This window comes from Hesperophylax consimilis, chromosome 21 (assembly GCF_061612785.1).
Source record: "Hesperophylax consimilis isolate HC1 chromosome 21, BYU_Hcon_1.0, whole genome shotgun sequence".
Lineage (NCBI taxonomy): Eukaryota > Metazoa > Arthropoda > Insecta > Trichoptera > Limnephilidae > Hesperophylax > Hesperophylax consimilis.
This window is the reverse complement of record NC_142856.1, coordinates 26,613,711-26,641,672: the sequence shown is the minus strand read 5'-3', so window position 1 is coordinate 26,641,672 and position 27,962 is coordinate 26,613,711. Positions and strand designations below refer to the sequence as shown.

General features: G+C 36.6%; 1 protein-coding gene across 1 annotated transcript in view; it reads right to left on the bottom strand.

The window, feature by feature from the left end:
* Stim (stromal interaction molecule) overlaps positions 1-27,962 on the bottom strand; it is a 148,124-nt gene that overhangs the window by 61,304 nt on the left and 58,858 nt on the right. Inside the window, exon 5 of the mRNA XM_089644470.1 lies at positions 26,574-26,689. Within this exon, the coding sequence (XP_089500596.1) occupies positions 26,574-26,689 (116 nt within the window). The remainder of the gene's footprint in view (positions 1-26,573; positions 26,690-27,962) is intronic.

Genomic DNA, 27,962 nt, shown 5'->3' with positions numbered 1-27,962 from the left:
GTATACCGGGATCCCGAAATACCGAGATCCCGCAGACATTTTGCGGGACTAATCTCGGTCGAAAATTTTGCGGGATCCCGCTGGACTGGCGGGATTACAGAGAAGCGCAGCTCACACGTGTTACGTGTTTTCTGGAACTTAGGGCTAGTGCGGATTTGTGGCAGTTTGCCTGCAGAAGCCTGTATTACAATCCTAAAAGAAAAACTATCAGATTACAAGCTATCCTTGGATGAGGATATAATATATAATCTGTATCACCACAGATGGTGCCAAAGTAATGGTAAAAGTTGGAAAGCTGATCAAACCCGATCAACAACTTTGTTATGCTCATGGGATCCAATTGGCTGTGGTGGATATTATTTACAAAAAATAAACTTCTTCACCTAGTGGCCCTGAAGCCCATGAGAATCGTGAGAATGACTCGGAAAACAACAAGCGAAGTAAACCTGGCTATAGAGTACGCAGACGTTATTAATAAAGTAAGAAAGGTAGTAAAACTATTTAAAAATTCGCCCACAAAGAACGATCTGCTGCAGACTTACATGACAAAAGACATGGGAAAAAATATTGCTTTATTATTGGACTGTAAAACAAGGTGGTCAAGCCTGTGCGAAATGATATCAATATTTAACAAAGTAAGATTGGGCGTATCGAAAAGTCTGGTTGACTTAGGGCTCGGTGCAAAACTTGACTACTTTTTCACTGAAGAGGAATAAGCAGTCGAAGTTTTATGTAGGCGAGAGTCAAACTTGAATACTGCGGAAACCACTTTAAAATTTGTTATTAGCAATCTGAAAAAAAAACCATTAGCCCAAAAAATTCTCGATTCTTTGAGGAAACTGATATCAGAGCGGCGAACTAACTTGACAGCGGTTTTATTATACTTACATGATCCATATAAGTACGAAGAAGACAGAAGTCAATTTATTAATGTTAAGTCTACCTTGTGATGTTTTGAATATCCACAAAAATAAACGATAAATAATAAACGAACGTGCTCTAAAAATTTTTTTTTTGTCTAGACTAGCAACATGGGATAGATTATAGGCCTTGAGTAAACAGATTCCCACGGGAAAGGGGAGATCGGAGGGCAGTCGAGTCTTGAACTTGGGTACGTCGACAGCTCCGAGAATTCAATACAAATCAGAAGTTTTGTGTGAGATTACAGTTAATTAGTGAATTCAGATGGTGTTAGAAAGCTTTGTTGGTTTTTGAATTAAAGTGAAAGATTATTGAACCGGTGTTTGTGTGAAGTGAAAGTGGTTCGACTCAGTGAGAATACAATTAATGATAATGACAATAATAATAATTGGATAATTTGTAGAGCGCCGTTTTGTGAAAAATCACCCCAGGGGCGCTAAGGGTTGGGCGATCGCGATTATAATATAAAATGTGTTAAATTAAACGTGATTTCGTAAATATGTAGTTCAAACTAAGTGACTTGTCTTAAAAACATGGAAATGATAAAAATAATGATTGCGTTTTTAAAACAGAGTGAACATATGTAGCGGTACGCCACTACTTCATTTGAACGGAATTCCAGAAGTTTCGATATTTTCCAAACAAGATTCTTGGATGTTCTTTTATTATTTTTCATTTTTGTTTGGCAAATTATACATAGCAACCAAATTGTTCTAGAAGCTTTAAACTTATAAAAGCGGCAGCGTGAAGGAACTCGCTAGTATTCCGTCTCCAAACCGCCAGTCTAGTTGACCTAAATATCGCTAGCATTTTATTGTGAATAATAAACTAGATTTTTATGTTGTACACTAAGATAACTACAGTGGTGACCTACGACGTGAGTTAAATTTTTTTTAAGTGTTATCGTGTACTTCAGTTATTTTAAAAAATGTCTCTCCTGCGCGGCGCTACGACAACATCAACGACAAGTTACGGAGGTTACGTGCTTAATACTATGGAGAAAATGGTGCTACAGCTACAAGAAGACATAAACACCCTACGACGGGAGTTAACAACTCTGCGCGCCCAGGAACGCCCATCCAGGACTACCAGTCCTCGTTGGCGGCAACATCGTTCGCGCAGTCGTTCCAGGGGTCGTCATATAGAAGGCAAATGCTGGTACCACTGGAAGTTTGATACCAAGGCGCGCTCCTGCATCAAACCCTGCAATTTTGAGGGAAACGCCCCGGGCTCACACTGATGGCGACCAGCACCAGCAGCCCGGCGCAATTAAGTCGCCTTTTCGTAACGGACCGGGTAACTCGCATCCAGTTTCTCGTGGACACCGGCGCGGACCTCTGTGTTTACCCACGACGCCTAGTCCAAGGCCGTCCGGCCAAGCAGTCCTACGAATTGGCGGCCGCAAATGGAAGCACCATCGCGACGTATGGAAGCCTGACGCTCAACCTGGACCTAGGCCTGCGTCGTGATTTTACTTGGAGTTTCGTCATTGCTGACGTCTCCAGGCCCATCATTGGAGCGGATTTCTTGGCACGATTCGAGCTCCTGGTCGATGTCCATAATAGGCGATTGCTGGATCAGGTTACGAACCTGACAACTACAGGAAGGCGTAGTAACAACATGACCGCTTCCATTAAGACTGTCACAGGGACATCCTCCTACCACAAACTGTTGCAACAATATCCGGACCTTACGCGCCCTGACGGCGCCATGAAGGAAGTTCGCCATACTACCCTTCATCACCTTAGGACTACTCCAGGTCCTCCAGTCGCAGAACGTCCTCGCCGCCTCGCCCCTGACAAGCTCAAACTGGCCAAGAAGGAGTTTGAGACCATGGTCCGATTAGGAATTGCCCGGCCTTCTGAGAGCTGTTGGGCATCCCCACTTCACATGGTCCCTAAGAAGGATGACCAATGGCGACCATGCGGTGATTACCGCGGATTGAACGCCAGGACCATACCTGACCGGTACCCAGTACGACACATTCAAGATTTCGCCCAGTCACTGAGGGATACCAAGATATTCTCCACAATAGACCTGGTACGAGCTTACAACCAGATTCCTGTAGCTCCTGAAGACATCCCGAAGACAGCCATATCCACGCCGTTCGGACTCTTCGAGTTTCCAGTCATGTCCTTCGGCCTCCGTAACGCAGCCCAGACGTTCCAACGTTTCATCGATGAGGTCACCAGAGGATTGGACTTTTGTTACGCCTACATCGACGACATCCTCATTGCCTCATCATCAGAAGAGGAACACATGAACCACCTCAAGACCTTGCTCCAGCGCCTGCAAGAATATGGGGTGGTCGTCAACGCCAGCAAATGTCATTTTGGTTTGCCTGAAGTCAAATTCTTGGGGTACCTGGTGTCTGGTGAAGGCACTACACCCCTGCCAGAGAAAGTCGACGCAATAAACAATTACAGTCGGCCTGAAACGGTGAAAGATCTACGACGCTTTTTGGGAGCTCTCAATTTTTATAGGAGGTTCATCCCCAGTGCAGCAGAGACGCAAGCACCGCTCGATGATTTCCTCACCGGAAAACAGAAAGGCAAGCAGCCCATATCCTGGACAGCAGCGACCATGGAAGCCTTTGACAAGTGCAAGGAAGCCCTTGCTCAGGCGACCTTACTAGCTCACCCAAAGTGCGAAGCCCCCCTATCCATAGTCAGCGACGCTTCTGACACCACGGCCGGCGCCGCACTCCAGCAGCTCATCGCAGGTCACTGGGAACCGCTGGGTTTCTTTTCAAAGAAATTTAGCGCAGCTGAAAGAAAATACGGCGCTTATGACAGAGAACTCCTGGCCATCTACCTCGCTGTGAAACACTTCAGACATATGGTGGAGGGCAGGACGTTCACCATATTCACGGACCACAAACCCATCACTTTTGCCTTTCAACAGAAGGCTGATAAATGCTCCCCAAGGCAGTTCAGACACCTTGACTTCATTAGCCAGTTTACCACGGACATTCGCCACGTAGCAGGCAAGGACAACATCGTCGCAGATGCCCTCTCCAGGGTCGAGACAGTCGACGCTCCCCTGGACTACGCAGCACTGGCAGCTGATCAGGTGGACGACGCGGAACTAGAGCAATGCTTAAAGGGAAGTTCTAGTCTACAACTCAAGAAAGTGCGCATTCCCGACATAAACACGGAAATGTACTGTGATATTTCTTCAAATACAGCGAGACCTTTCGTCACGAAAAAGTTTCGGCTCGCAGCATTCAATGCAGTCCATCAGCTGGCTCACCCAGGCGTCAAGGCAACGGTCAAACTCATAACTGAACGTTATGTCTGGCCGGCCATTAAGGCAGACGCAAGGGAATTTGCACGCAACTGCCTACAGTGCCAACGCAGCAAAGTGTCACGCCACGTGTCGGCACCCCTAGGAACGTTTCCCAGACCATCAGCCAGATTCGAGCATGTGCACATAGACATCATCATCATGCCCTCATCTGAAGGATGCCGATACTGCCTCACCTGCGTGGATAGGTTTACAAGATGGCCAGAGGCTTTCCCGATTAGGGATCAGGAAGCAGCAACTGTGGCGCGTGCTTTCTACCAGGGATGGATTACTAGGTTCGGTACTCCGCTCCGAGTTACTACCGACCAAGGAAGACAGTTTGAGTCGAGGCTGTTCAGGGAGTTAAACTGCCTGGCAGGTACGACTCAGATACGTACCACGGCTTACCATCCTGCGGCTAACGGCATGGTTGAGAGGCTACACCGCCAGCTTAAGGCAGCAATCAAATGCCATCAGAATGACCGCTGGACTGAAGTTCTACCCACAGTGTTAATGGGAATCAGGGCAGCTTGGAGGGATGATCTCGCTGCCACTTCGGCCGAACTGGTGTACGGCGAGCCACTCCGCCTACCTGGAGAATTCCTCGTTGCTCGGCCAGCGAACGACGACAGCACCAGCGATTTCCTCAAAGAGCTGAGGCAACATTTTAATAACCTAAGGCCGGTTGAAGGTTCCCGACATGGTGAAAGGAAATGCTTCATTTTTAAAGACCTTCCCGCAGCTACCCATGTGTTTCTAAGGGACGACACCGTAAAAAGCCCGCTTCAGAAACCCTACACTGGCCCTCACCAAGTGGTACGACGGAACGAAAGAACGTTTACGATTTTAAACAGAGGCAAAGAGGTAACGGTGACTATAGACCGCCTCAAACCTGCGTACATTGCCCAGGAAACTAAGGGAACTACGCAAGGAATAAGATCAACCCTTCCTATGCCCGCTACTAACCCGGATCGCACTCACACAACCACACATTCCGGTAGGCGTGTTCGTTTTCCGGACTACTTTAACGTCTAAAGGCACGTTCAATCCTAAATGCAAAATTATGTGTTTTGATGAAAGCGGAGTCATGTAGTGATCGGTTGAGGCATCGTGGAGCTGCGTGCACCAGACCATCTCTGCACAAGCGCGGATAATAGTGCTCACAATAGTTATTTTAGTGTATTCTCAGCCTGTGTCGTGAACAGTGTTTGTAATTTATAATAATTTTGTTTTTTTTTCTAACCATTTTATTTTAACGTGAGAGAATACTACAACAACCGTACAGTGGCCCTGAACCCAAGATAAATGCAACAACCCCAGGACCAACCCTTCTTAAGACCATCAATAAGCAAGATCTGACTCAGCTTTTCTTTCTATCGCGGCCCTCAACCATGCCGCTGGAAGGGGAGTACTGTAGCGGTACGCCACTACTTCATTTGAACGGAATTCCAGAAGTTTCGATATTTTCCAAACAAGATTCTTGGATGTTCTTTTATTATTTTTCATTTTTGTTTGGCAAATTATACATAGCAACCAAATTGTTCTAGAAGCTTTAAACTTATAAAAGCGGCAGCGTGAAGGAACTCGCTAGTATTCCGTCTCCAAACCGCCAGTCTAGTTGACCTAAATATCGCTAGCATTTTATTGTGAATAATAAACTAGATTTTTATGTTGTACACTAAGATAACTACACATATAAAGGCAGGAAGTGTTTAATCGGGCTAGGTTATTGATTTGGCGAGATGGCATTCTATCCACGGAGACCGAAAACCAGAGAATCAAATAGATTATTAACTGTGGGTTCGAATCCTGACAGATTAGGGAGGTACAATTTTATTTACAGGAATATTTAATTACCCTTTTATAAGCGTAGGGAGGAGGTCGAAAATTAAAGTGATTTAGCTATACAGGGTGTATCGGCACGTACCCGACAAACTTTAACCAGCTATTCCTTAGCATATTTGGAGTAAAAAATCTTATGTGAACATTGCTGTCCGGTAACGTTTTTTTTTAATAAAAATTTTATTATTCATATTTTCACCACATGTCACCACTGTTTTATCCTTTGACAAAGTTTGAAAACCCATCTGGCAAATATTTTATTCGAATTCCGTTGAATAATGCACGTGTGTACCTATATTGGCGCACGTTTACAGTCACAACGAAATAGCACGGCACCATTCGTCTCATTTTTAACTATTATTATTTAGTGTGTGCGAAAGAGCGAAGACGCTTTTTGACAACTTGCTTATAACAGCTGTTTAACACGAAACGCAATGCCAATGACAGTGATGTAGTGTGGAAATTTTAAATTTTTTTGTTTTTAATTGAAAAAAAAATGCTACCGGACAGCAAAGTGCCCATAACATTTTTTACTCCAAATGTGCTAAGGAATAGCTGGTTAAAGTTTGTCGGGTTAGTGCCGATACACCCTGTATAGTGTAACCAGGTAAGCTTCACGCTGAGAATGAGAGGTGACTAACTGGGTGAGTTTTTTATATTATTTATTAAATTCCAGAGGACCCCTTTTAAAAGACGGATACAAACGAGGTACAGGAACTAAGTTTACGACACCTGCCGCCCAAATAATGTTATCATTAAAAGGAATACCCTAGACGGATTGTCAATCAGCTGTGAGTGAGAGACAGGCCAATGACCTTTTCATATATAGGCTGAGAGGCGCGGTGTACAGTCAGTCAAAGGGGAAGTTTTGCTAGCGTATGACCTCCCGAATTGAAAGCGATCGGATGCAACCAGACGGAACAAAATGAAAACTTTTCTTCTGTTATTTGACTTTCTAATTTAATACTTTTCATCTATTGTTTGACTTTCTAAGTTACGAATTGGGATGCACAAAAACATATCTAGAGGCAAAAGAGGGAGATGGTAATCTCCGAAATAAAGCTACCAACCGAACAACTTTTCTCAACAGGTACCTTTCGAGAGGTAGGCAGCCTCTTTAAATTAAATGCAAAAATCAAACCAATTATCCGTTTATACCTACCTGAGAGGATAGGTATCCAGTAGAAGTTACCCATACCTAATACACGAGGATGCTAGTAACCTCATAAAATAATTACTAGAACCAAATATTAAAATACAGACAGTCCTCATCCTAAATTTGGCATCTCGAGTAGACCTTACATATATCTCACATGATAATTGGCTGAATGGGTAGGCACACAACCTATCGCTAAAAAGCAGGCTAAATGTCGACAAGATTGTCGTGTGTTATCTATGTTATTGACCTAGAAAGGGATGTAAATCCCCGACGACGAGGGAGTTACAACGTTTTCTAGAGGTGGCACGTAACTTAGGACCTTACGTGTCACATTTTCGCGACTAGATTCGTGACAAGGGATGTCATGGCTTTCCCCTTCTACACTCAGTAAAGTAGATTTCCTGGAGGTGTTTGAGGTTGGGGCAATTCTGAAATTGGTGATGAGACCTGGTTTTCTTTATTCTGGCGTGACGGTTGCCGATTTGGAACAAGGGGAGACCCGGCCGGTTGTGATATCCAGACACGCAGATATCGATCGCCTTGCTCAAATTATCATCCATCGGTTTTGTTTGGTAAAGAGGAGGAGCCAATCTTAGCTTGAAAAAAAATTCATTCCCTTTCCTCTCCTTCCCCTCCCAAAATATATACATGGATGGCGCCGACAACTAACACCATAAATTTATCGTATGTATATCACATATATAAAATCTAACACTTTATTATACTCACATAATCCTATGACAGGTAGACTCACGTAGCTAGTTTGAAGAGCAGGCGACTCAGAAAAATCAGGTTTATGAGATGACTTTAAAACACAGCGGTAATGAATTCAACTCACTCTATCTCAAAAGAACCAAGGGATACCACACATACATAGATAACTAGGTTTCTAAACCGAGAAACAAAAAACCAACACAACGTTCGGTGAAGCCTTTTTATACTGATCCGTCACGTGAAATGAGTACGTTCAAGGTCGTACGTCACGTAGACAAACTAGGATGTACACACTTGAAGGGGTGTGTAATAAAGAGAGAGGCAAGGGATTGAAAGACGGCAGGGAGGACCTTCCTACCCCGGATATATACATAACCAAAGCCTTATGGAAAAGTTACCTATGGGACTTAAAGAAAATTTATCGTAGAAAGAAGAGAAGAAAAAGTTGAAGTAAGAAAGGGCAGATCATTACAACCTTCAAAATGTGTAATACGCAAGGCAATCAAAACTATAGTCGAAAGGCTAGAGTACACGGACACGGGTAACAACGCAGTAGCCACTGCTCCTGCTGACGCTGATGATCCTTACGATGACGATGACGACACTTCTCTCGCTAATCTGGAGACAAACGCAGCAGCAACAGAAGCACCAATGTCACTTCAAGACGAACTCAGACTCACTTTGATTAGTATGAAGAGTTCGAGATCAACAACCTAGATCTGGCAATATGGGCAACCTTGAGGTTTCGATAAAGAAGGAAATGAATTACTTCGAGTCCGGTGGATTAAAAGGCACATACCTTCAATTCACTTACAATGCGCTAGTGACTATTGTGCCAACCAGCGTGGAAGCTGAAGGAGCTTTTTCAGCCGCTGGCTACCTTGTGTCCAATATCAGAAGCCGTTTATCAGATGACACAATTAGATAATACTTTAACTCTTTTACGAAGCTATTTTCAAAATAATGTTTAATTAAACTTATGATGCTCATTGTACAAGAATATTGTTTATCGTGTGAACGTTATTATTTAAATTTAAGTTTCAGTTTCAGTGCCGGCAATCCGGGCGTTTATTTATTTTCATTTGTGTACATAGATTTCTTTTACCCACCAAAAGTCTGTTCCGAGGCTGGTATGTTATGTAAATTTATGTCTTATCTTATTCTTTGCCAATTTATGACTTAAACTTTACCTATGTCTAACTAAAGGTATACCTATTAATAAATCATTTAAAATATCCCAAAAAACTTGTTTTATTATAGGTATTAATTTAAAAGTCTAAAAACAAGGTTGGTAGATCGAGGTATTAGGTCTTTATTATACGATTGATTAGATATCTAAGTCCACTCTGCTGGATCCCGCAAATACCTGGATCCAGCGGGACTAAGATTGTTCAGTCCAACAAATACCTGGATTGACATTTTCTTGCGGGATTGCATTCCCTATGCCCTACTGAGGCACTTGTATAGCTAATTGGAATTCACAATGGAACTTAAAAATATATAGTAAATTGTACCTACATATGTATGCTAAATATGGATATTCTTTCGATGTGACGGTTTCAATTGTACTTGTCTGATATATAACTCTTATACTGCAACTACCCTTTTCTACATTGATAGATGCAATACCAATTCCAATCAAAATGAATTTATGCAAAGGACATGTAACTACTATAATAATAAATTTGCTAGACACTCGTGCTGACATATTCACTGCTAGTTACTATCACTAAAGAATTTCATTGTATCACATTCTAACTCATATTCACGACTGTTAAATTGATTGTACTTAATATTTTAATATTACTTGCGTGGCAACTTTTCCTTATCCCTCTCCTCCCCTTCCCGCTCCAACCCAAGTCTATTTAAGTATAGTTATAATCACATTTATTTTATTGCTGTTTATTGTAGGCATATTATAGGTTTATCGTTTGTTGAATTTACATTCGTATTATTATTTTTCTTATTTGCTGCTTTATTCTTTTTTTTTCTATTTTTATTAAATATTCTAGTTTACAGGTTAGTTTTATGTTTCTGAATATCTATCTGTGAACATTAATAAATGGTCTGTTTTTTTTTGTTATCCTCTTATGCATATTGTATTACTAAGACTGTTTATGTTCCTCAAATAAATAAATAAATAAACTATATTTTTATTTCATTTTTTTTTCTATTCTGTTATATTAACTTAACCGTGTCATTGTACGAAGTGTTGTCTGTATGTACCTGCTGACAAACTGCAAAAGCAGTTTAGCAGGTTTAAATTGTAAAATAAAAAATAAAAAATAAAAATTGTAACTTACCATTTTTTTAATAAATAAATACGTTAAAATTTTTTTTAATGAGGTAATTGGGTATATAAGGTTCATTGAACACGGTGTCTGGAAACTATCGGGAACCTGGTGAATCTATATCACACCCCGAAATACCTTTTTCCCCCATCTGAGCATTTCGATTTATAGGGTTTGAAAACATTTGAAGCCGTGTAATAATAATCTAACCAAATAACCGATTTTTTTCTTCGAATTTGACCCTAATTCCAATTTCGGACTCGATTTACACCATGTATAGGAGGATCTTCTAAATAAGAGGCCGACTTGATTCGGTGTTCTGGCCTGAATTGAGGTGGTCTTACCTAAACAAACTTCAATAAAGAATTCCACAAGTGATTTTAACGACCCATGAGATAATAGTCTATTTTTGGTTTTATACTCCTAATAATAAAATTTAAGACTGTTATAAAAAATGATGAATGTATGTTATTTTAGCCACCATGGTAATTTATGATACATATTTTAAGCGCGCTCTACACTCGCGGCGCGAACGGCCGTGAAGGCCGCGAAACACGAGTGTGGATCTTGTTCACGCCTTCGCAATCTTCGCATTCGCGCTTCGCGCCATTCCCCGATTTTTGTCGGTTTTTTGGCCCGCGACAAAGGGTTTGCGGCGAACAAGACTGAAGCTTTCACAGTTCACGCGCGGATCGCGGCGTATATTCACGGCGTGAATTCACGGCGCGACTTCACGCGCGAGTGTAGAGCCAGCTTTAGACATTCTTATTTTATGTGAATATCGCACAAGAGTCCCAACTGACCGGAGCCAGTGGGACTATGGCATTCCCAGGCCGAAGGGGAAGTACCTGACTATTCACATCTGGTCACCAAACACTGCTAAAGCTATTTCAAGCAATTTCTTGCACCTGGGCGATACTGAGAGCATCTACCATTCGGAGCCATTAATTAATCTGCGAATAATTATTGCTACTTATGAAATTAACTTATCTTAAATATATCAACAATTTAAGTGTATAGAGGCGAAGTTAGCGGTCCACAATGGAGTACTGATACCAACCCTGATGTATGGCAGTTTTTTTTTTTTTTTTATTGGTTTTCAAGCTACAATCCCGTTAAACTTCAATAAAGCAGTTTGTCAACAGGATGTTAATGATCAATTACATATATGTATACAAAAATAATATTATTACTATAACTATACAATTAACACACATAAATTAATATAAACTATCTCTATTTAGTAACCATTGTTTCAGCATATATCTCAATCTATTTGTGGAATCGCAATTTTTTATATTAATGGGTAACATATTAAGCATTTTTGGCACGTTAAATTCTAGGGTTCGCCGTCCGTATTTATTATTATATTTTGGAACAAGCATTCCTTCATTCTTTGTAAACCTTGTATTATATTCATGTTCCACTTTCCTTTTATAATCAGACTCAGATATATGTTGAATCAATATTTTGTACCATAATAAGGCCTGCACCGGTAATATTGTTAAATTCCGATACAACAATGATATGTTTCGTCTCTGTGAAAAAATATGTTTTTGAGCTAATAACTTAACCATAGAATTTTGTACTGATTGCAGGTGGTTTAAATTAGTTTTACAAGAGTGACCCCAAGTAGTTAAACCATACCGTAAAGTTGATTCTGCTAGTGATAGGTAAATAATTTTTAAAATATTCACCGGAACGAAACATTTCAGTTTGTATATCCTACCCACTATCGCTCTCAGCCGCTTGCAAGTTTTGTTTATTTGTGTATCCCATTTGAAATGACAATCAACAGTCACCCCCAAATAAACGTATTCATTTACCAGTTCAATACTTTCACACATACATGGCTGTAAAATGTTTTGATGAATACATATAAAGTTATGTGAAATTATTTTAGGCATAATCTGAAATGAAGCATGTGGAGACCGTATGTGCATCAATTTAGTTTTCTTGGTATTGATGATTAGACCTGCGTCATGTGACCATTTTATCAGGGACGTAAAGTCATGTTGCATATATTTAATTGCAATGGATAATTGTTCATCAGATATGACAAGAGCAGTGTCGTCAGCATATACAAAGTGTCTTACATATTTAAATAATTTTTTCATTATTGATACAAATATAATATAAAGGGTTGGACCCAAAATCGACCCCTGCGGGACTCCAGCACAGATTTTTTTCCTCCCACTCATTTTTTCTAATATTTTTACACATATATGTCTATTAGATAAATAATTTTTAAACAAATTAAGTAGGTTACCTCTAATTCCAATTGCTTCTAAGATTTTTAATAATTTTTGTGGGTCAATTGTATCAAACGCTTTGGAGTTATCTATAAATAGTACTAAAACATGTCTTTTATGGTTTAATTCATTATTAATATAATTTGAAAAGTCCTGTAATAAATTCTCTGTGCTTTTTTTCTTTTGAAAGCCATATTGTTTTTGGTCTATAATGTCAAATTTTTCTAAGTATTTATTTAATTTTAAGGAAATATATTTTTCAAAAATTTTTTCAAGTGCAGGCATTATACTGATAGGTCGATAGTTTCCTATTTCTGAGTGCTTTCCTCCTTTGTATATAGGTCTAATAATAGCACATTTAAGATCATTTGGCAATTCAGCTTCTATAATAAGTCTATTAACTAAGTGCGTTATAATAGGTCCTAAAATATCTATATGTCTTTTTATATCGTACATTCTTATGTTGTCCATTCCCAAGGATTTTGAATTTTTCATTTTCTTAACAATATTTTTTATCTCAGTGAGAGTTGCCTTTGGTAAATACATACTGTGAGGTAATTCTATTTGATTAACATTGGATGCCTTAAAATCACATCTGTGCAACATTTGGCTTATACTATCTGAGAAATAATTTACATATTGGTTTGTTACACTTTCCACCGTCTGTTCCTTTTACACTTAATATCGATAAAACACAATACATGACGTTTTCCATACCCAAACATAGCTTTCCCAATAACTGCCCCAAACCTACCATCCACTCGTGCTCACTCAACATACAGACTCCTGAAACCTCACCTAATATTCAATGCACGTGCTCAACTCTTAAATCTTCAAAGGAAGTTAAATACTTGGGAATAATAATCGATGACCAACTACGCTGGGAAACCCATATAAAAGAAACAACAAAAAGACTTCGTAAACTCTCCCACATATTCTGCTGTCTTAGATCCATCTTAGACCTAACGACTCTAAAAAGCGTATATTTTGCCCTTTTTCAATCGATAGCAGCATATGGTATTCTGGGATGGGGTGGCTGTGCAGAATCCGTCATTAATCCAATAATTACAGTACAAAAACTAGTTCTCAGAATTATATTTAAATGTCATCCTACCTATCCCTCCAAAATACTATTTACCAAAATTAGGGTCTTAGACATTCGCCAGCTATTCATTAAGACAAGCTTATGCTACATACGAAAAAATGACTTGCTAGTGGCTCCTCAACACCAAGTAAACACCCGCTTTTCATCAAATCTGGGATGCGTGGTCCCAAAAACTAGAACCACATTCGCTCAACGACAATTCTGGTACATCGCCCCTAAAATATACAACGCGTTGGACAGGGACATAAAATCAACTAATACTATATCCCTTTTTATTATACGTGTCCAAAACTGGATATTTGAAAGGGGACGAGCCTTTTTTAAAGAATACATGAGTTCCTAACTTTTAAACCATTATAATAAAATTAACCATGTATCTATATATGTATGTATATATGTGAATACACATTACGTTTGTGTGTGTTCATATATAGATGTATATGAATGTATTTATATATGCATTTATGTATGTCTGTGTATGTATTTATATATGCATTTATGTGTGTCTGTGTATGTATGTATATGTGTGCATGTCTGTGTATATGCATGTATGCATATATATGCATAGATTGTATGTATGTATGTATATATATGTGTATATGTGTATATATGTGTATGTATGTGTATATATATGTATATGTATATGTATATATATATTTATAAAAAACATATATTTTGAATTTATAGAATTACCTATGACTACCACAACACGGGCATAAGCCTAGTGTGGGAGTTATGAAGTATACAAAAATTGTAATACATAAAATTTACTGAATAATAAAAAAATAAAAATAAATAAAACATATCGTGAGATGACTTCATCACAATTACTTTTAGTTTTTCTTCCCAACAATTTATTTATTTCATCCCATGTTTGCTTAGTATTATTGAAACTACGTTTGAATTTATCTTTATAATAACAATTTTTTCTTTTAGTAATTAATTTGTTGACATTATTTCGCATGTACCTGTATTCATTTTCATAAGTTTTATTACAAGGAGAATTTTTCCATCTTCGAAACAATAAATCCCTTTTTTTTATTAACTCTAAAATATCTGTAGTTATCCATTTTTTGATCGCATGTGGTCTTTTGGTTGGTTTTTCAAAAAATGATACAGTGCTTTTTTCATATAAATTAATGAAATTATTTTTAATTTGATGATACAAAAAGGTACTTTCTTGTGCATTAAGTAAAGAATTCCAATGTATTTCTCGGATGTGACTATCAATATGTTTTTGGGACAAAATTGTTATCTTTTTCATGTTTTTTAATGGTTCTTTTTGCACATCATATTTAATATTAACGGCTGTCATATAGTGATCTGCTATGGAAATCTCGCATACGCACGATGATAGCGAGTCCACTTGTTTAAGCCCGTTACTGTACCTAACGTATATATGATCTATGCATGATTGTGTTATGCGCCCGCTAACAATTGAAGGCGATCAAAGTGAGGCGAATAACTGACAGAAGGTGAATGACAGTAGTCTGCGTGATGTAGAAATGAAATCCCTGAGGCGAATATGTGGTAAAACCATGTATGACCGTGTGAAATATGTGGAAATCGGTAAGTGTAATGATTAAGATTAAGAAAGGGACGCTTATGTGGTTTGGGCATGTTGAACGGATGAACGAAGGAAGGAGTGTAAGGAGATTACATGACCCGATGAGAGCCAGAACAACAGAAGGGATGTATGAGACGATGTATGAATGTGACTGAGGCAAGGAGTGTGTGCAGAGTTGTGTGGCGGTCTATCCTCTCTGCCTACCCCTGCGGAGAAACGGCGTGATGGTTAGTTAACCTTTCCCTTACTGTGCTAAAAAAATCCAGGCGTTCCGGTGCTGTGTAGTCAATACACAACTCAAAATAAGCGATTTAATATCGGAAAAAAATAAATATTCATAGCTAATCGCTTATGTTTATTATATTTTATATCAAAAGTGGAAAACATGAAAAAACCATCGGCAGATGCTAAAAAAACGTGCGAGGAGTCCACATCTAACGACGGTCCGCGACCGACTGGCTGGCGGCTCGGCGGCTGGCACACACACAGCTATGCGGTCGTAGGTATCGATGGTCTAAATCAAAATACAACTGCGGACGTGTGGATTTCTCATGTTCCCGCATAGCGAACTAAAGCGGGACATCAATAGCGTGTCATTTCCTCGCACACTCTTCGCGTAGCAGTGTCACACGGTTGATTGTATTGGTGAATTTGTTCCCGATTTTTAACAAAAATGTCTGATTTTTAATTGAATTTGAAAACTATGTAAAAAGTTATTTTTTAATTCAGTGCATAAATGTATAACGGGGAAATACCTTAAATCTGAACCCAGAAATTATTATATTTATAGAGTTATTAAAGTTATTAAAAGCAATGTGTGGTAAATACACACCACAGATAAGGAAAGGTTAATTAGCTTATGCTTCACCTTAGTGTAAGACCACCATTCAGAAATGAAACGTTGCATGAAATGGCTTTAGCCGTGTTTGGTGACCATATCTGAATAGCCAGGTACTCCTCTACCTTCGTCCCCATCCAACTACCTTCAGCTTCACAACATACCCTATGCCATAGTCTAATGGCTACAGACGGTCGGGAGCAGTTGGGACCCTTGTGCTGTTTCATATAAAAATATAAATAAATAATGGTCTGTCTGGAGCCTAGGAGCCAAAAGGTAATAAATCAACATATAAATTAGCGACTCACGTTTTCTTTCAAATCTGTGTAGATAACAGTATGGATTTAAAAACAGCGGAATAAAAAATAAATTAAAATTCTTGACCATGGGGCGTACCTGACGTTACCTTGAATTTAAAGTGTAGGGCGAAACGACCTTCTAGCCAAGCTAAGTGACATAACGTTACAAATGATTATCATTACTTGCCTACACTAGATAGATACTCGTAGATCCGCACTTCACTTCCAACTATGCGCAATATTAACGTTATGTATGCACAAATCTCATTATTATTACAGTTAGTAGTCATAATAAATTCGTGGTCGAGGTGTAATGGTGCTGCCACACGCAAAGCTCACATCAACAGATAATATAAAGCACAATAGCGCTCGCCATACAATCCCATACAGACCCGACACACGTAAAAAGATAACGCGCTATAAGTGTGGTTCTGAACTTCGCTAACCGAATTTATTTTACGTAACCGCTCCCGACGCGATATTTGAAAAGTTATGCGTCCCCCTCTCCGCCGTAAAAAGGAGAGGGGGTCATTTCAATTGCGGAGCTACCGACTAAGTTCCGTGTTCCCTTTGACAGCCATGACATAAGCAGCCTAATAATGCATTTCTTATTTATTATGTTAGCTCATATCGTCATGTGTGCTAGTAAATTTAGAAACATAAAAAAAAACTTTATTTGGCAAACATACTTAACATATATTTAAAATATAAATATAATCAATATTTGAATTTGAAGTAAACAAATTTTCGCCCTTTCAAAATTAATCATATTTTTAACTCAGTATGTTTATATGGTAATATCATTCGGTTTTTTGATAAAGTTGGACGGCCTGATACCTACATAGAGAAGCTTCTAGTTTGTTCGTTTGTTGATTGTTTTCAATTGTTTTCCTGGGTAATCTGGTTTGCTCTCGTCAGCTCTCGTGCTCTCTTCTCGTTCCCTGCCCTGGTGTTGGTCCTTGCCGCCTTTGCCTTCGACATTTTTGGAAATCGACTTGAGCTTATTTTACAATAATTTATTATATGTCGCTTTCGTCGATCGGCGTGCGAACTGCGAATTTCCTGATTCGATGGAGAGGTTATGTCAGGTTATGTGAAAATGCGCTATTTACGCGCAGACTGTTTAAAATCTAAAAAGTTTATAAATAGCATTTATAATTATATAGTTGGCGGCATCATCATCTGAGGATGAGCTGTCCAACAGATCCAGCAATAGGCGACAAGTATCATCCATTTCGAAAACGTGCTCAAGCTGTCAGTAAGTAAAGTTGTCACTTTGACAGATGAAATTATGTTCCTCGGCCGCTCTCGAATTCAACTGACCCCCTCTCCTACCATAGGAAGAAATATTTGATAGCGTCGTGTGTCGGTAGAAAAGATGATGCGCTGTACATTAACTTTTGATGTGAGCTTTGCGTGTGGCAGCACCTTAAGGCTCTCGACTAGCAAGTCAATTTTATTTGATTAATTTGAGTTAATTCACACAATATTAATTTAAAATAATATTTAGTATATTTGCAGCACGTTCCAGAGTGGAAGATACTCTCAGTATAGCCCTGATGGTGTAAGACCACCGTTCATAATTGAAACTTTGAAATGGCTGTAGGCGTGTTTGGTGACCAGGTCTAAATAAAATAGTCAGGCACTTCCCAACAATCGTCTTCTTTATCTCCTATCCTTCCCCTACCTTTTTCAGTCTCACAACATAACTCAATATATATATAGGGTACTATCCCTATTTATACCCATCAGCCTTCCTTTCCGGAATGCTAGGTATCGATAGTCTTGTCAACAGGCGGAAAGCTGCGTTGCTGATGATGGCCTATAACTCGTTGAACGGTTACATCAACAATCCAGAAATTTTGAATAAAATTTTATTTTACGTCCCTGATAACTTCGCAAGAGCGCGTAGACACAAACCATTCATTCTTCCGAGATGTAGGACTAACTTACCATTAGCAATGCCTCTCTAATATGATTGTGTATTTGTATAACGTATCTTTGTTATTGGAATTTTTTATTCTGTAAATATGCATTTAAAATATAAATAAATAAATATGGAACGCGTTAGACCCACGGTTGGGACTCTTGTACGGTTTCCTCATAACAAAAATATACACACTAAATCCTTCCGCTTTCGTTTAATACACATTATTTTGAAATAATCAAGAAACAAAAATAATTACATGTTTTATATTAAACTAGCTTTGAAATGGGGATTGAAAAATAATACGAAAAAGACAAACAAATTACTAGAAATGACCCGTCAGTGGCAGAGTTGACATCGCGTTTGGGTCTCACCCAAATCGTCGTCAATTCAATTCCTCGGCTGGCTAAGTCCTCCATCACGACACAAGCTAAATTTTCAGCGTAGGAAATTTTTAAATATTATCAGGTTATCCGTAAATGGGGAATGCTTGTCTTTCGTTTTTAATAATAATTATTTCAAAGCTTCATAGCTCATCGCGGAGGTAACGTAGCGAGCTGAAAATAGTAATGTTGACCTAGAAATGCCAGAAAGAAAAATTTGTGCAAGTTTTGTAACGCCAGAGCTTAACTTTCAGGATAATTATAATCTAATAGGAATCTGATAATAACAAACAATCTCATGAAATTCTCATTACTTTACATCTCGCGACAGTCAACCAATAAGTCACGTTACACGTTCAATTTAATTGATTCGCTACTATATTTTCCAGTACCACAACATTGTAACATATAACGGCAATTTAAACTATTTGGTACCAGATTATCTGGCTTTCCCATTCGTATCACGTTATCACTGATATTATCACAATTTTAAAACCACAATATAAAGTAAACCTCACGAAATTCACAATATCCCGCAAATATAGCGGTGTTTTAGCGCGCAGTTGCTATTGTTTGTAGCGGACCGGCAGATTTCCGCGGCAACACCGTCTTCGGTAACGGTTATCAATTGACTGATTGGAAAATAGGTAACAGGTAATGCACCATTGGCCATAATGAGTCCCTATAGCCGTATGATCTAATCGTTCATTTACGAGGACTGGGGAAGATATGGACTTCGTGGAAACATTTTTCAATTGAAATATGAATATTGAAAATCGAAAGAAATAACTGTTAAAATGAAACATTTAAGAAATCAATCTTTTGCACCCCCAAAAAATGGGATTCATGAAAACATGTTGAGAATGGAAATATTTATTTCCAAAATTTTGAAAATCGGAATATCTGTTAACGAATCAGTCGCTCGAATACCGACGAAATGAATTCGTGCACTGGTAGAGAGTTCTATAAATTAAATTAAAATGATAAAATTTGTTTAAACCACTATTTACACGAAGATTAAAAATGGACTGAACATATTAACTATTTAAATAATGATGGCCTAGTACGTTTTAAGTAAAAACAATTACGCGTTTTATAAATCATTTATCAAGATTACTTACTTTGTAAATAGATGTTTCGTGGGAAATTTACATTAATTATTTCATCTAGAATGGATAAAAAGCGGACATTCACAATAATTTTGCTGCTAGTATTCTTATAAATTGAATTTTGAAATTGCACTTAGCACACGTGTGCGTTAGGCCATCGATAATTAAAAAAAACTAAGTTCATTAAAAAGCACTTATCAAAATCTACATGGCTCTTTGTCAATGCTGTTAGAATACGGTATTATCGGATGGGGCAGTGCAAAATCACAATATTTTAAAATCAATAAATAAAAGCCATAATGAAAATTATTCTGAAAGCCCTTGTAAAATCTAGCACTGACGAAATCTTCAACAATCTTAACAACTCTATTCGAAAACAGTATATGTATTTATATTCATAAATACAAAACACTAGAAATAACACCACATTAGAAACACTAGATCTCAAGGTCATAAACATATCCAACAAGCAAATACAACATTTGGGCAAAAAAGCTTCCTGTACTTATGGTACTAAACTTTACAACAAAATTCCACCCATTGAAAAATATAAAATATACTGACACCAAACACAGACTGAAACTGAAACCACTGAACTGCACTAAAAAACACCATATTTATAATGATTTCAGAAAAACACTACATAATATATATTTATAAATATTACCACTAAATTTTAATAATATGTAAATGAATTCATCGGCACGGGAGATCCCAGTGAGAATAGCCATTATCTCTATTGTTTACAAATAAGGAAGATAAATAAAAAAAAAATTACGATTTTTTGTCCGGGTTAAATCTTCCCCATAGGAAAAACTAAACCCTTCCACACACTTTTCCACAAATGATCATCTAGTCAATCAACATTATGCAAGTGCATTATATAAGCAAAATAAATACAAAATACAAGAACAACACGTCAACTCACCAGAGATCAAATGTTACCTTGGTTACTGGGGTCCTCAAATATATATTTTTTTAAATCTGATATACTCTTTTATAAATATTTATATGTTTTGGGATCAAAGCTAATTCTTTTCAATCTGATATTACAAAAAATAATCAGAAAGCAAATGCAAAGCCTAGCAACATAAATAATATTATTATTATGTTAAATAAAAATGATCAATTATTAGATCTTTTCTTAATTTATTAGTGGTTCAAAAAAGTTTATTGGTTTAGAATTATTTTATTTTAATTTAAAAGATGCCACAAAGTGAATTTGCAGTTATTGACGAAAATAATTATTTATTCAATGGCTTCATGGAGTCATATTAAAAAAAAATCGATTTTCAAAAACATTTTGAAAATCGAATACGGATCAACCGCTCAATGCCGAAGGGATAGACTTCTTTATACTGTGGCTTCTTGGAAACATATTGAGAAAAAAAAGTTTATTTCAGTGACATTTTGAAAAATCTTAATATCCGTTTACGAAACATAAGAATCTAATGATAGTACTTATCAATCGCTGGGATACAAGCGATATGTATTTATTTGAAAATAGAATATCCTTTTACGAGAATGATGTTACGAATCAATCGCTCGGATACAAGCGATATTTATTTATTTGAAAATAGAATATCCGTTTTCGAGAATGATGTTACGAATCAATCGCTCGGATACAAGCGATATGTATTTATTTGAAAATAGAATATCCGTTTACGAGAATGATATTACGAATCAATCGCTCGAATGCCGAAGAGATGGGCTACGTAACATTTAAAAAATCGAATAACTGTTTGGCGGAATATAGTATCGAATGATGTTACGAATCAATCCCTCGAATTCAAAGAAAAGATGGGCTTCATGGAAATGTGCTGGGAATGGAAATATTTGTTTCCGGTGCATTTTGAAAATCGAAAAGCCCGTTTACGAAAAATTTATAAATGATGTTTTGTGAATTAAACGATCGAATTCTCGAAAACGGGTGATGTGTATTTGGACTTCGAAAACACGGCGACCATTATATATTTTGTAGACACCTGTGTTTTCAAACCGAGTTGCTTGACTGGTAAATGCATTTTTAAATCCGGTAATTATGCACGAGAGAGCTCATTCTTTTAAAGCAAAATTTGTCAACAACCAGGAAAACAGCGTCTGCGTCTTGCGTAAGACTTTAATCAGGTTAACTTTTGTTTCATGGCGAAAGAAGGGGGTTCCCCTTACCGATCTACATTTTTTTTTTAATTTCGAATTTTTTGCATTTCGAATTTCTACCGATTTATAACAGCTTTTAAGTACACTTAAAAAAATATATATATATATATATTATATAATATTATTATATTAAATTTTATATAATACATATTTAATATTATTTTATATATTAAAAAAAAAATATATATTTTGTACATTTGTAAAGCAGAAACGTTTTTTTTATGAAATTCCTTCGATGGACAAAAAATTGCAAAGCATGCTTCGAAAATTATTAAAAACACATATAATTCTATTATTTAACATGTTATAAGTATGAAAAAAATTACAGTGTTTCTTTAAAAGCATAATTTGTCGAGAGATTTTTGCTGTATTTTTAACAAGTCGTGTTTGATCAAATATTTTCACAATTTTGGCATAATTATAATCGTTTTTTTATATTGACGCGCTCCCTCTAACAATCGTATTTAAATTTCTCCCTTTCAAACCATCTTCATCTTCTTTTTGAATGCTCACTACTGAGCCGTAGTTTACTTTGAGGGGGAATGACTTAGGACACACATTTGATACATAGTCAACAATAAATAGAAAAATATAAACAACATGCAGCCATTTTGAAATATACGTACATATAGATGATTTTTTGTCAAAACAAGTAAATGACTACGAGGATTGGATCAATTTTCTTTATAACCCAGCCCAAAATCCAAACCTATTTTTTAAATTTATTTATAATTAATTCAATTTCAATGGGACATTAGTGCTAGGTGCACAGCCAGCAGGCGCGTGCTGTCACTATCAACCACTGAAGAGGTAAACCGATAAAAGGATGTTGTGGCCACTTTTACGGGTTCCCGAAGTAAGGTAAATTTTTCCTCGCTTCGCGTGTGTAATTGATCCAACATTTTAAAATATCGAAATTCTTTCTTGAACGGAAAATTCAATTCTTCGTAGGCCTGTCTGGGGCCCAGCAGCCAAAAGGTCGCATGTAAATTAGCAACATCAGTTTTCTTTCAAATCGGTATAGATCACGCTTCTATGTATTTTATGTGTAGTGTTAACAACTATCAAGTAGGTGGGTGTGGGTACACCTTATAGCCGTCAATGTCATCTGTCATTTTTTTTATTTACTTATTTACTAGCTGTACCCCGCCACGCGTTGCTGTGGCTCAGTCTGTCTGTGCAGATAGAGAAACAATAGCGCGTTTTGCTTTTACGTCCAACAGATGGCACTGTTTTAAAAAATAACTTGTTTTTACCTGTCACAGGTGACATCTATATAATATAGGTATATAAAAATTATTATTCGAATGCAACGGTGTCTAAATTTCCAAGCAATCAGTGAAGATCTCTGAGATTTAAGATTTTTAACAAATTAACATTCACATTTTTATTTATATAGATAGATTGTTAACCTATCTAACTTCTATCTATCTTCTATTAATTATAAAGGAGAAAGTCTGTGGAGGCAGGGCGGGCGGCGTCAATTTGATATTTATACAAATCTACAGTTTTATTTCTAGGTTGATGAAACTTTGCACACTCGTAATTCAAACAAGAGGAAGGTCACTGTCTAAATTAGATTTTGAAAAACTCTGTGAAAGCCCGGGCAATGCCGGAGGCTTCAGCTAGGCTCTCTGTCTATCTACATTTTTTAAATGTAGATTTTCATACAAATCTACAGTTTAAAACCAATTTATACTACCTTGGTATAATATTATAGATAGTAACATAGAAATTACAAATCAATGCAACAGTAGAAAGGTTAAGAAAATGTACATTTTTATCAGAATAGGAAACATTTTAAATTTAAAAAAATTAAGAAACATTTATTTTTCCATGATTCACTGTATTGCAATATAGAATTGTTGACTGGGGTGGTGCATTCAAAACTTCTCTCTAGCCTTTAGAAATCATCCAAAAAATATTAATGAAAATAATGTTAAATGAGCCATACATACCCTCTATCAGATTATTTCAAGAATATGAACTCCCTTCACTGCAAATTATTTACTAAAAATAGAAATTTTACAAATTCACAAAGATTATTTCAATAATGAAAACTTAACATTTAACGGCAGTAGACCAAATGTTCTTAGCTCTATAACTATCCCATGCTGCAACACCGCCACAGCCCAACAATTTTATAAATATGTTGTTTAACCAATTGCCCATAAATATTAGAAAAAAATTATTCAAAAATACTATTAAAAAAAGTTTTTCATTAATATTTCTCAATAATTACTTGATATGAATCCTATAATTTCTATACCCGCTATATCCGATTTTTTGACAAAATGATCTGAGTATGACATCTTGTTCACATTTTTGCGAGCAACAAGAGGAGCCTAAAATTGAGTTTCAAAACCCTCCTTATCGCGACCAAAAACCATGTTTAAACTGCGAGTGAGAAACCAAATCCGCTATATCATACAGAAAGTTACTATCAAAACCCGCTATATCGGATTCAACGAATCACAAGCAGTTATTTTGCCAAAATACAATATGGCCGCCGCTCTGACGCCACGCTCGTGTGTCAAAATGATCTACGCGTGAGTTTCTAAACCCGCCATGTCGGCTCAGTTGACTTTCAAAATCACGAAGTGAGTATCAAAATCCGCTATATCCATTTTATTTATCGAAATTACTTAATTATTGCTAGACATATATAGAAAAATAAATGCTTTTCGAAATTTTATTACTCCAATTCATTATATAAAAAATTGTAATGCATTTACTTATGTACGCTAGAGATGTGACAGTTTTTTGCGGTTTTCTCCAAATCAATGAAAGTTGATATAGCGGGTATAGAAATTACACGACTCATATTATAATATTTATATATATATATATATATAAATATTTATACATATATCTAGTGCAGTTTTTCTCAAAGCGGGCGATAACTTCTCTTTGTGGGCACTGCTGGCTTTAGGGGGGCAGTAGAAGGCTCAAAGAAAATTAGGGGGCGTTAAGGAAATCTAGAGGGGCGGCGGCAGACAAATTATACCTATAGAAATACGACGGAAACTAGATGAATTAAAAAATATGAATGGCTACCAAGAATTTTGGCTGCAGAAACACACCTAGGTCAACACACCTTTAAAAGGTCATATAAAGTCATTAAAAGTGATGACACAAAAACTAGGTTTAATGTTTACATATGTGACATACTGAACATAGTTTTTGTTTCATCACTTTTCATCACTTTATAACACTTTTTATAGGTGTGTTGAACTGTCATTTTAATGAGTTATCCGGTCACCGTATCACAACCTATCTACCCTATCCATATAATAATGCATGTTTAAAAATTATATTTGATGTAACTTTTTTTCAGATACCCAACAGATGGTAATGTAAAAAGGTAAGTTAAAAATATGTTGAGCACTAAATTTTTAAATTTAAAATATATATTGAAGATAATATTAGCGATTTTTGAATGAAAATTTTAAATAGAAAAATCAGTAAAAGATTCGGTCAGGTCTGGGACTTAAACCCAGGTCCTTCGCCTTGCCGGGATGGTGCTCTACCAACTGCGCTAATGGGACCCCATTTCCTTCGGTCATATTTAACTGTATCACACTTTGAATAAGAACTATTCATTATGCAATATATTATCTTCATTTTTCTCACAGCACATTTTAATTGGCTGCTATCTTTATGTATGTTTGCAAGATTCAGCTCGGAACTAAATGCAATCTAGATAGTGTCTTGGATAAATATTTCCTATTTTTATTTTAATGTGCGACATCTATTTACTTTTCTGCAAAGCTAGGATAAAATTTTTTATTTTTTAATATTTAAATTTGAAAATAATATTAGCGATTTTTAAACGAAAATTTGAAAACAGAAAAAGATAAGGTCGCATCCAGTACTTAAACCCAGGTCCTTCCCCTTGCCTGGGCGCTGCTCTAACAACTGTACTAATGGGACTATTTCCTTCGGTCATATATCAAGATTATCTTAATTTTTTTCACCACACATTTTTATTAGCTTTCAAGGAGTCACAATCGGTCACTTTGACCCTCAAAATAAATGGTCATCAAAGGTCAATCAGCAGTCACCGCAAGGGCTGATACAATATTTTGGAGAAACTGGTTCCTTACTCAGAATGCTTCACTGCCTTCAATGCCTGCACTGGCAATTCCTCCACAAATAAGGCTTCACATATCTAGACTGTCAAGATATGTACATATGGAAAAGCTTAATTTGAAATCATTATTTTCGAATAATCTTTACTATGAATCGGTTTACATTATGGATTTCAAAAAATATGATTTGGATAAATTGAAGCTTTTACTAACGTTTTGCTTGAATAGAATTAAAATAAAATTATTGTTACCTTACAAACAATATAAGCGTAAACTACTAAAAAATATAATTTATGAACGCATACAAGAAACATATTAAAAAAATAAAATTTTATGGCATTACCTGAGACAGTTTCCCTTGATAAACTTTTTTCTATCTTATAAAATTATTCACAAAACAAAAACACTTTTGTGCTAAATTCAACAATTTATAGACTCCGTTTGCCAAGCGATTTTTAATGCCTATTGCCTGTATTCGTGTTGATATAAGGCACACCAATAATACACAACGTTTTTGTTAGGGTATTCCTCTCAATGGTCAAGGCAGCGCACATCAAAACACAGAGACTTAGCGGCCTCAATAGAAATATTAAATTATAATACTAATAATAACTAGATGTCAGCACTTACCTTTCGGAGGACCAAAGAGGACCACATCCATGGCCTTGAGAGCTATCTTCTGCTTGTGGATGGGATCCTTTATTCCCAGCACCCCGCTCAAGTACTGCATGTTGTGTACAGCCATTCTGGGAACAGAAGAAAAGCTGATTAGTTCATAATAAATAAATAAAAACAAGCAGTAAATATAGCACAATTTTAGCAGAAAAATTACCTAAAGAAATATATAAATTACTGATAATTAAGAAACATCTTTTTTTTGACAAACCAGAAAAAAGTCACTTCATGTGAATACTAATCCAGTCAATTTGTATCTCAGTTTCAAACATGTGGTATCATTATTTCAATAAACTTTTCACAGATGGCGCAGATTTGCATTTGCTAAGCCCAACAAAATAATAACGATTTTGTCTTATATTATTTTGTCATCCTACTTGAATTAGTGTCCACAAAATAATATGATTTAAGTACATTATAATATTTGTATTAAAAAATGGGGTTAACTAGGTCAGCTCCACTAGATTTTATCGACATTTAAAAAAAAAAATTATTAATTTCAATGGCAAAGTTTGTACATGATGTAGGTATAAAGTATAAATTCTTTTTTTTCACAGTCCTCCTCAATAGGTAGGAATAAAGTTTGTAAGTTGATTATCGCTTTGTTCTGCGCATTGTATAATTTCGAAGCATAGAGTTAATATTTCTCTGTCCAAAAGATGTATTCAAACTGGGAATAACTAGTATATTTTGGGTTATTGCTCTGGTTGAGTATTTATGTTGGGCAGTGGAGTTTTTTTATGATTTAAATAAAATATTTTTTTAGTAAAGTTTTTACACATTTGTAGTCTTGGAAGTTTTAAAATATTTCTTCTGTTGGATCACCGTATCATTGTCAAAAATATACCAATTTCATAGATTATAGGCATTCAGATTTATTTTATGTGTCCATCACATAGACATATGAATATTAGTAGACCTGCCCTAAGTGATTAAAAGCGTATTATCCCCACTCCCCATACCGGTTCCATTGGAGCCGGCTGGGCTCGCGTATGGCCTCAAGTGAAATTTGAAAACGTGACGTCATCATTCTTGTGCGAACTATGGTCGAGGCATCATCGGTTCATTTTACGAAATAACACGGCAAAATGTTGACTTGTGATATGAAAACTTGTAAAAATAGATGTGAAAAAGAGAATAAACCCAATTGTCGTATTACATTCCATAAGTAAGCATTATTTTACTTTATTTTAAGCTTATTCACACCGTATTATATGGATCAGTTTTAGAAACATATACTATCACATCACAATGTAGCGATTCTCAAGTGTGCTCATCGTTGTTTACTGGGGTAAGTAAATTATGAAACATTTGTAAAAGTGTCTTAACTAAATACTCTGAAAC